The sequence below is a fragment of the Cavia porcellus genome, unplaced genomic scaffold (genome assembly GCF_034190915.1).
Source record: "Cavia porcellus strain 051 isolate PalLab524CR breed Dunkin Hartley unplaced genomic scaffold, mCavPor4.1 scaffold_9, whole genome shotgun sequence".
Taxonomy (NCBI): Eukaryota; Metazoa; Chordata; class Mammalia; order Rodentia; family Caviidae; genus Cavia; species Cavia porcellus.
The window spans coordinates 70504050-70515227 of NW_026947492.1; the positions used below are offsets into that span (position 1 = coordinate 70504050).

Below are 11178 nucleotides of genomic sequence, written 5' to 3' on the forward strand. Positions count from 1 at the left end.
TCCTATTTGCTGTGCAAGCTCAGCAGTTTCTCTTCCCACTCTACTCTTCTTTTTCTCTCCGTGTCTGGATAGACTGGAGAAAGCCAGTTTGTAGTCTACATTTAAAAATCATTTGTGTAGATCTGTGCCTTAGACTTCTCCCCATGCTTCCTGGAACCTTGTTAGAGCCTCACAGAGAAGTTGCTTTGTTGAGGACCACAGATTCACAATGGCTGGTTTTACTTACTTCCATAAGGAATGAATGGAGGCTTGGGATCATCAGCATCACCCTTCTGACATTCCCCATTATTTTATTAGGGGTGGGCCATCCTCTCCCACCTACTAAAACTAAAACTAAAACTAAAACTAAAACTACTGAGACCAAAGATGCCCCAGGGCAAAATCCTCATTAGTTTGAAATCACTACCAGTTTCTGAGTCATCCGATAATCCCCTTCTCAATCAATAAATGCCAAGCTTCTGGCTGCCTAATGGCCTTTTGTAAACAACGGGTGATCTCAGATTCCCACTGTACTGCCATTTTGCCTCTTTCTTTCTTTCTTTTTTCTTTTTACCATGTGCCACATCACCTGGCAGGAGACTGGGGCTCACTGTAGGGTTCTCTGATAATTGCTAACTTTTCAATTCAAAGAAAATTGTTTCGTAGCAGCACAATTCACAAATTGTCAATTCACTAAATTATAGAAGTGGCTTATATATGTCCATTGACAGATGAATGCATACAGAAAATGTGGGAGATATGCACAATGGAATACTCCTCAGTCACAAAGAAGGACAAATTTGAGTCCTCTGGAGGAAAACGGACGGATCTTGAGATCAAAATGTTAAGTGAAATAAGTCTGACCGACAAGTTAAAGACTACATGGCTTCTCTTACCCGAGAAGCCCAGAGTAAAGGAGAGATGTAGAAAATGGGGAGCCAGGTTTGTTGGCAACGGGAAGAAGAGCAGGAAAAAGGTGGGGGAGGGAAGAAAAAATGACCATAGCCCACGTTGGGCAAAGTCCTGCATACCTGTGACCCCAACACTCAGGAGGCTGAGGCAGGAGGATTGCTATGAATTTGAGGCCAGCCTTGAGCTATCTAACTCAAGACCAGCCTAAACTAGAAAAGTGAGATCTTGTCTCAAAAAAAGTCAAAATACCATACATGTATATGTACCAGGTCCCCAAACTGTATGTAAAATGTATGTAATCAGTATGTGTTGCAAACATAGTAATAAAAAATAAATTTAAAAATAAAAAGTTTAAGCCCAGGCATGGTGACACACATCTGTAATCCTAGCACTTGGGAAGCTGAAGCAGGAGGATTGTTGCAAGTTTGAGGCCAGCTTGGGCTACATAGTGACTTCAAGGCTAACCTGAACTGGGTAGGGAGACCTGTCTCAAAAAGACAATAATTAAATAAAATTTAAAAATAAAACCTAAGTTTAAAGGAGAAAGATTATTCGAAGGGTCTGTGAGTCAAACGAAGAATCCATCTGGCTTTATTGGGAGAAAGGCGACGCGGCGGGGTTGGGCTGGTCCCACCTGGAGGTGCCTCAGTGGCCGCAGCCCAGGAGGCTGGCCACCTTCTGCGGCTGCGGGAGGGTCTTGGCTGCATTCAGTTTCTCCACATCACTGTAACAGTACACATTGGGGCCCCGGACAAGGTATAGACTGGGGCCAGCAGCAGAACACGAGCTGAGGCCAAAGGACTTTTCCACACACAGGGCCGCGTCGATGTCCTCATGGGCCCATGGGAGCTCTGTCCATGTGGCCTGAGGCCCCAGCTTCAGGTCCAACCACCACAGCCGCCGACCTAAACAAAAGACGCCACATGTAAGAGGGCTTCCGAGTCCTGCAATCCTGACTTAGCCCTTTCTCCTGCCCTGCAGAGGTCTGTGCCATAGAGCTGTAGTGGAACAAGTCACTTCCTTTAGTCCCCAGAAGCTCTCACCGGCTGTGACATAGAGCTGAGAAGACCCAGGACAAGTGAAGGCTGCGTCCACGGCCTTAAGGCTGATCCCATGAGGGCCCCCGAGCTCCTTCTCCAGCCGCTTCGGGTAACCACTCACGAGGGTGTGGGCTGCCTTGGTCAGGAAGACATACACCTGGGTGCCCTGGAGGACAGAGGGACAGAAATCAACCCAGAGCAAGATATTCACATCCCAGTTTCCACCTCAAGCCCCCCTCCTGGCACCCACCTGTAGCAGGTAGAGTTTATCCTCCCAGGAAAAGGCAGCGTCCACCGTGGAAGGGCCCTGGGGCCACTGATGAGCGATGGGCCAGCTATGCCACCCGTCCCGGCTGGTGTCCAGACGCCAGTAGTGGGGCCCTGTGTGGTATCAGAAGTAGCTCATGTGTATGTGTGGAGGGGGTGGATTCCAAGCTATGGCAGATGCAGAGGTGAGCCATGAGAGGGACAGAAGGCACCCAGAGGCCAAGAAGGAAGAGGCAGGTGAGCGGGAGAAGCACAGTAACGTGGAGGGCTGGAGCCCTGCTGGAGCTGGGTCGGCTGGGCAGCCTTGGACAATGGTGGTAATGTTTCGAGGTAATAGGGCAGGGTACAGGCTCCCTATAAATCACAGAGGGCGGAGATGTGGTCACACATCACAATATCTAGCAGCCAGAAGCTGAGAGGGAAGCTGGACAACAAACTCCCGCTGTGCGTCATCCCAGCTGGGGGCACTGATCCTGGGAAACAGCGGCAGAGTGAGGGCGTAGCCAGGCCTGCACCCGTGCTTTTTTTTAGTACCCCATTTTTTTCTTCCCTTTCACAACAAACTTATTAAGGGAATTACCTAGGCTCCCACTGATCCTTTTTTCAGTACACTTCTGTATTCTCCCTCTGTCAAAACTGTTCTTCTCAAGATCACCAGTGTTTGCCAAGCTTCCAGGTCTCAAGGTCAGTTCTGTCTCCACCTGAGTCCACCTCCCAGCAGCACCTGACTACTTACTGCTCCCTTCTTTGAATATATTGTTTGAATCTTTGTTCTTTTGATATCAGCCTCTTCTAGTGTTCTTCTCATCTGTTTGACAATTCTCTTCAGCGTGAATCTAAAGATTCCTCAAGAAACTAAACATAGAAATTCCATTCTACCCAGCTATTCCCTTCCATGTATCTTCCCAACAGTTAAAGTCATTATAGTACAGTGATACACGCTTGCCCATATGCACATCAACAGATGCATTGATAAAGAAAATGTGGTATTACGCGCAATGAACTACTACTCTGCCATAAAGAAGAATAAACTCCAGTCATTTGCAGGAAAAGGGGTGCACCTTGAGACCACAGTGTTAAGTGAAATAAATCAGACACACACCCTTAAGACACATAGCTTCTCTCATACAAGAAAATCAGGATATAAATAAATTAATGAGCAAACTGAAAGACAGATAATAGGAAATAGGAGACAGATGAAAGTGGACCAAGAGATAGGGAAGAAAGGGAGATGTGACGTTACATACATGTATTGACTCCCCACAATGAATGTGGCCATTCTGTACTGCACATATACACTCATAAAAAAAAGACTGGTATCCCCAATTTTCTCTCCTTCCTCCTTCCAGGGGTAATCACTGAGTTCTGGGGCTTTAATCATTAATAAGCAGAGGACTTCTACTCATCTATCTTCAGTTCTTCTCCTTTGTTTTTGTTTTGTGTGTTTATTTGCTGTTTTTTGTCTTTTTGAGGAACTCACTATGTAGTTCAGGCTGGTCTTTTTATTTTTATTTTTTTAATGTCGCTGAGCTAAATCCCCAGCCCAACCATCAGGCTGGTCTTGAACTCACTATGAAACCCAAGCTGTCCTGACCTCTCCTTTGAACTTCAGGCTCAAACTCAATTACTTATTTGATATGTTTACTTGGTATCCTTAGGCACCAAACCTAACTTTACAAATTGATTTCTTGCCCTACAATACACAGACACACACACATACTTCCTAGTGTTTCCACACTTTAGAAAAAGACACCAACCACCCAGTTGATCAGTCCCCAAAAGCTGAGTTATTCTTGAACATTCTGATTTATTTTCCTTTCTCTTCACCATTCTGACCACTATTCAGTTTATCAGTAGATTCTGTCTGCTCCATCTGCAAAACATGTCCCAGTGACTCCTCTTCACCTCTGCTGCTATCTTCCCAGTCCAAGCTGTCCTCACCTCCACCCTGGACAGCTGAAGGAACTGGACCCTCTGCTTATGCAAGCATGCCTTTACAACTGATGCGCCCAGGGAAGTCAGATTGGTCTTTTTAAAAAAAATAAGTCAAGACATATCACAATCCCTGTTAATCCTCTTGGCTTCCTTCTATAAGTGAAAATCCTTACTAGGCCTGTGTAATTACCCAACTTTCTATTCCACCTCATTGGTTTGCATTTTATTTTGTTTCTTGTGTTTTTTGGTGTTTTTTAGTGGTGTTGTTGTTGTTTTATTTGTTTAGTTTTTGAGATAGGGTCTCACTTTGTACTCAGTCTGGCCTTGAACTCACTAAGTAGTCCAGGCTGGCCTGTGAACTTGCAGCAATCCTCTTGCCTCAGGCCCGCTCCCTCTCTCTTTCAAACTGCCCACCTACTCCTGTGTGCCAGCTACTGTAGCCTTCTTTCATGATTCCTCCAAGTATTTGCTGTTTGCCCTTTCTAAACTGCTTTTCATCTAGGGATTTCTGTGGTTAGTTCCTTTTCATCACTGAAATACTGGCTCGAAACTCATCTCTTCAGAAGGGGACCTCATTTTCCTCACCTCTATCCCATTATCTAGTCTCCATATATCACAGCTCTTAATACTGTGTGGCAGTGTCCACTTTCCTTATTCCTTGTTGTTCTCTCTCCCTAATGGCTTTATAGGGCCAGGTATCTTATCTTCCGTGTTGACTATTGTTTCTGGGGCCCTAAAATAATGCCTGGCGCCTCTCAGGTACTTAATGAATGTTTGTTGGATAAGCACCTGTAGTTCTTGATACAAACGAGAGCTATGAACTCAGTTTTCAGTGGTGACCACCATTCATCTTCCCCTGCTGCTGTGACTACCATGCGCAGAGTCGCTATGTGTAGCATCAGAGTGCGTTGCTGTCTCTGCAGAGAATGTAAGTGAACATAAGTCATCCAGCAACCATTTTGTCTGGTATGAAAATATGAGGCTGGGCCATTCTGAGTCTCTCTCTAACCAGGTAAGAGAACGACTGAGAAAGTTATCCATTGAATCTGAGGCTCAAATGTCATAGAATAGACAGAAGGTGGAGAAGGCATGATGGTCTGTGTGCAAGTCAAAGTTGTAGAATCAGACAGAGCCAATAAGAAGCTATGAGGCAGAGGAAAGAGAAAGATTTAGAGAAAGAAAAGAGATGACCAGCCACATGCTAAAAGTAGCTAGGTCACATGGGTGTTCTCAAGCCAGGAGTACTTTCTTCAGCTGGGTATTTTTAATACAATAATGTTATTCTCCATAGCTGTGTGCCCTCTCAATAACTATGGAACATACATACTACTTTTCATTTAGGAATTTGCCTTTCTCTCTCTCTCTCTGTCTCTCTCTCTCTCTCTCCCTCCCTCCTTCCCTCTCCCCCTCTCTCTCTTCTCTCTCTCTTTCATGTACACAGAGGTTCAGTTTGTCTGTGTGTTCTCCTGATGGTTTCCTGTTTTCACTACGCTGATGCTTATGCATTTTTACTCAGCACGTGTTCCTAGGTTAGCTGTGTATTGTCATCGCTACATGTACATACTATGGTCCAGCTGTATGTTCTTATAGTGTACCTTCCTACAGAGAGCATATGCCCTCCATCTAGCTGTGATTTTTCAATAGAACTTGTAGTCATGACTGATGAAAAATCTGTCTCAGATTTAAGAGCAAAAAATGTTCTCATCACCTAACTTACTCTTGTATCTGATCATACACACATTTCAGGCTGATGCAATGTGGTCACTCATGCCCTCTCCTGGGGACATTAAGTATGGAGCATGACTCATCATTGCCTATTTGACTAATCCGAAAGCAATCCTACTCATCATTAGATAGTTTTTACCAGTTGATGACACAGCTGAAAGCAATAGGTATCACCACTGAAAACTCAGATGAGGAAACTCCTTGAAACCATCTCTTAGATCTCTGTGGTACCCAACATTCACTGTCTGGTTTTTAGCAATGGGGAAATCTCAAGCCCAGAAGATGTTTTAGTGCAGAGACCTGTACATAAGAACCAGTCACCTGGGGAAAAGATGGAACTTCTCAAAATTAACTCAAGGGCTCCAGAGAACCCAGACAAACACGCAAGAGCAAATAGACACAAGAAGGAACACAGTCCTGGGAAGTTCAGAAAGCAAGAGAGAGTCAGAGTACTCAGCAGGGTCCCAGGCAAGGGAGTCACTGGGGCCCAGAGAGATTCACAGAGGGCACAGCCATGAGAAGTAGACAGGTGGGTTCATTTAGAGGCCCAGGCAATGAGACAAGGCTGACAAACAGGAGGATGTGGAAGGACATAAGTGGAGGACAGAAGGGGCAAAATACATAGCATAGCAATGAAAATGGAGAAAAGTATAGCGGTGAGAGGCCCAAGTGAAAGAGGCAGGACTGACGTGGGATGCTGGGGGGAATCTCTCACCACTGAAGGCATAGGTGGCACCATGGGTGTCTGATACCAATGCAGATAAGACTAGATGCGGGCTGCAGCGTGATCCCTCAAGTTGATGGTGGGTGCTGTTTCCATGGCCAGTTCTGTTCTTGTGGCCTAGAGGGAGAAATGAGTGAGGAGACACAGGGGGAGGTCAGCATTCAGAGCGGGGCTCAAGGTAGATGAGATGACTGGGGGCAGTAGGACTGTGGCCTTCCTGTGTGAAGACAACAAGAAAAGCCATGGTGGAAACAGGGCTAGAGTTAAGGCCAAAATATTACAATCCAGAGAGAAGGGTTATGGGGCACCTGGGTATGGGGCTTTCTCACCTCTGCCAGGACAGGGTATGAAGTAGTCACGAGCATCCAGAGGGTAACGGGCAGGCACCTCTCCCGTGATGGGGTTGAAGCGCAGGAACTGGTTACCCTGGAAGCAGTAGTAGCGGCCAAGCCACCGCAGAGCAGAGGTGCAGTTTCCAACAGCCGGCCAGAAACGCTCTTTTTTGGTTCTTGTAGTAGGGTCCCAGAACCACGTGCGGCTACCTTTGTCCAATAAATCAACAAGCATTAGATAAGGCCAGGCTATGCTTTCTCTTATGCCCTCACTGGGCTCAGGTTGGACCCAATATAGTATAAGCCACTTGGAAAGCACAGCCCAGGGAGACAATCAAGGAAACTAAACACAAAACAAAATTCAGTGGCACAGTCATATGATCAGATCATAAATGGAGTAAGGGAAAATTTCTCAGGGAGGATGATGGCTAGCTAAGCTGGCATAGGAATTATAAGTCAGCCAAGAAGGGGAGATAAAACTTTAGAAAGACGAGAGCCTGGAACATGAAGCAAACTGAGTATATCAGTATAGAGAGGTGACAGCAAATGTTTTAGAGCTTTCAATGACCCAAACATCCTGCTGCAGCACACATGCCATAGGTTTGATGATCACTGGTATAGAATTTCTGAAGTTCAGGATTCAAGGCAAGGGCATGGTAAGAGTCAAACCTGGAGGATCACTAGGGGTTTAGTTATGGGGGGCCTTATATAGAAGACTAAGGAACAAAAAAGGTGGCCTAGGTCTAGGATAATGAAGGATTTTTAATAGAATTCCACCCAACTATGTTCACCAAAATAATTTCCTCTTTCTTTTACTTGACCTCTACACTCTAACTGGCTTCTCTATTTTTTCCGCTCATAAAACCTACAATGATTCCACCCCCCCCCCATTAGCAGTGTCACTACTCCATCAATACCAACCCACCATGACGGAGGCCTTGGATTCCAGACTGGACTGACCTTGGAAGAAGAGAATGCCTTCCTCCTGGCATTCTCCACGGTGACATTCCACAGCTGCATCCAGAGGGGATGGAATTCCAGGAAATTCATCTTGGAGCAGTGTTGGATATCCTTTCTCCTTCTTTTCAGGAGGGTACACCCAGACTTTGTCCCCCTGAATGCAAACATACTCTTCTTTTAACTGCGCATTCCCAATATTACCATTCTTCAGTCACATGTATTTTTGATCTATCACTCTTATACAATTACCTTCCTGCAGCCCTCCACACTTTTAGCCCATGGACAACAGAGCATTGCCCTTTGCACAATAAATACCCACAGTTTGTGTAAATACAGTCACTATTTCTACAATATATGCATATCTGGCTATGTATAACCACATATATATCTGGCTATGTATAACCACGTATTTTGATAGTATGCCTAATTACAGTCAGACTTGGCAAATATATTCACAAATAATCATCTTGCAGTTAACCATTTATTCATTTGGTCATCTAATTATGCATTCATTCAAGAAAGTTACTGAATGACCATTATATGCCAGGTATTGTGATTGAGATTCTATCTTTGACTTCAAAGAGTTCACTGTACAAACACAGACACAGCTCCTACCATCCTAGCCATGCAACACTAAGGAAAAATGCCTAAGTCTGCCTCAACAAGTACAAGAAGGTGGTCACAATGGAAACAAAGTATTTGCCCCAAGAAATGAAAATTAAAAAGAAATTTTCCAGGACAAACAAGTGAGGAAAGTGTGTCACCAGCAGAGGGAGCAGCACGTAGAGCCCAAACAGAGGAAGAAGCACAGGGTGCTCAGAAAACTTTACATAATCTCCTGTGGCTGGCACACAGTAAACACTGCAGGGGAGAAGATAACCAAGGGCCAGACCTAGGAGACCCGTGTGCTTCTGGTTTGCAGTAACCAGGAATGTGATGGCACCTTTATTGAAATGGGGAACAAAGGGGAAAGGAAGATGTTAAATGCAGTTTTCGGGCTGCTCAATTTGCAATGCCTGTAGAACTTGTAAGTCAGAGACTTCTGCCAGGAAATTGGAGAGGCTCTCTGGAGTGTGAGAGAGATCAAGGTCTGGTGTCCACAGCACGGAGAGTCCTCAGAGCTAAGGTAACAGCTGAGATACCCAGGAAGAGTGTGAAAGGCTAGGAATAGGTCTCCAAGAAACACTTTGAAACTGCAAAGGATGGGACACCTCAGAAGAGAAAGAACAAAGCTAGTCATTAGGGCCACCTGAGGCACATATTTTTGGCAAGTCAGAAGAAGATGCTCCTCTGAGCAGATACAGCTTAAGCCAGGGTACTGTATTCAGTGAACATAATAACTTGTGTTTCATTCTTCACAAGCTCTTTTGGCCAGGTCCAACTGTGGTGGGAAAGGCTTGGTCCAGCATATAAAAAGGACCTGACCCAAGGTCATGGAAGCCAAAGAGAGACTGCAGCAGGGAAAAAATGGCCAGCAGTGTTAGTTACAGCAGAGCCAGCTAGAATTAAAATTAGGAGTAAAAAATAGGCACTTGATGTGGCACCATCCAGGCCTCATGCACACACAACCTCAATTTGTCTTTTTTTTTTGAGACAGGGTCTTACCATGTGTAGTTCAGGCTGGTTTTGAATTCACTATGTAACCCAGGCTGGCCTAAAACCCAAAGTGATTCTCCTGCTTCAGCCTCTTGAGTGCTGGGGTTACAGGCATGTGCCACACACCAGGCCTACCCTTAGCTTTCTTGGGAAAAGAAAGCACAGGAGAAAGAAACCTGATGTCTATGGGTGTGGTGTGGGCCCTGCTATGGTTTGAAAGTGTCCCCCAAAATTCTTTCGTTGGAAACTTCATCCTCTTTGCAACAGAGTGACCCAACAAGAGGCAATTAGGTCTTTAGAGCTCTGCCCTTGTGAATAATGTTACTGTTGCACTAATGTGAAAAGGGGAGTGGCTTAGTGTAAGATTGGGTTGTTATAAAAGTAAGTTTGGACCCTTCTTGTTCTTGCTTTTGCCTGCTCTTCTGCCTTTCTGTGATGCTATGATGCAGCACAAATTCCCTCACCGAAGCTCAACTTCCCAGATGCCAGAACTGTAAGCTAAATAAATTTCTATTTATTAAAATTATGTAGTCTGAGGTATTCTGTCACAGAAAATTAACCCAGGCGCTGACTTGAATAAAGATTTCTGATGCAATTCCAACCCTTTCTGGCCCAGCCCTGACCCTGGCCCAGCAGTACCTTAATCAGGAAGACACTGTCATGGCCACGGCGGAATGCTGCATCCACAGAGCTGGTGAAATTCTTCCACCTCTCTGATATTAACTCCTTGGTCCATTTGTGACTCTTCCATACGTATTCCCCTGAAAACCCACATTCACTGAGGGATCCAGAACAAAGCTTTGGCCTCCTGAGGTTGTTATGTCAGTGATACCCTCAGATAATTCCCAAGCCCTCTCACAGAAAATGACACCCTCTGTGAAGGAGACTGAGACTGAGACTGAAGTGCTAAATGTTCCAACCCCGTCCCTCCTACCTTTAAAAAATAGCATGGCTCCACTGTCATCTATGGTGGTGGCATCGAAGCTCCAGCTATCTGAGCAGTATTCTGGAGTGAGGCAGGGAGACAGCAAGATAAACAACCAGGAAGGTGATAAAATGTAGATATAACCAGACAGACTCAAGAAGTTGGGGCCTCACCGATCACATGTTGGTCTGTCTTGGTCTCACTCTCATGTTCAGTGACATTCCCATGCGTACTAGTAATAGAGGGAACACAGGTAGATATCTGGGTTCATTTAGACCAATCCATTTCTCTTAGCTCTTGACCCAAGCCTAAAAACTGCCCCTACCTTTACCAAAGCCCAGACCACCATCCTCTATCCCGAGTCCCAGGTTTACTCACCGAGGAAGAGGGGTGGCAGTGGCCAGAGACCAGCACAGGCTCAACAATGCAAGTACAATTGGTGCTCCCAGTGCCCTAGCCATGGTGAGCTGGGAAAGCCACAACACAGCCCTGGGTGCTGGGTTGAACTCCTTAAATAGAAGCAGCAGCACCACCCCCACTCCCAGCCCTACTGGGAATGAGCTGTCTCCAGGACTATGGCAATATTGACTGATTACATCACTGCAAATAAGGTCAGGGTCTGGACAGAAGTCCGGACTGATCCAAGACTCCCTCTTCCCGGCAGTATCCCCCATCCCCCTTCAGCAACTTGTCAGCAATGACCAGCCCATGTTACTCACAGCCAACTGTGATGTTCATCATACTGGCAATGAGTCTGGGTGTCTTCGAGTCCAAAAAGTGGGT

The 11178-nt window shown here is 45.5% G+C and overlaps 1 protein-coding gene across 1 annotated transcript; it reads right to left on the reverse strand.

The window, feature by feature from the left end:
• Positions 1–1453: 1453 nt before the first annotated feature.
• Hpx (hemopexin) lies at positions 1454–10957 on the reverse strand. Its single transcript, XM_003465318.4, has 10 exons — positions 10774–10957; positions 10569–10627; positions 10405–10476; positions 10110–10231; positions 7875–8028; positions 6912–7124; positions 6574–6699; positions 2182–2312; positions 1935–2097; positions 1454–1796 (listed from the first exon to the last, which is right to left on the reverse strand). The coding sequence occupies exons 1-10, from the start codon at positions 10854–10856 to the stop codon at positions 1537–1539; spliced, it is 1383 nt and encodes a 460-aa protein (XP_003465366.3). The 5' UTR covers positions 10857–10957; the 3' UTR covers positions 1454–1536.
• Between the last annotated feature and the right edge of the window lie 221 nt (positions 10958–11178).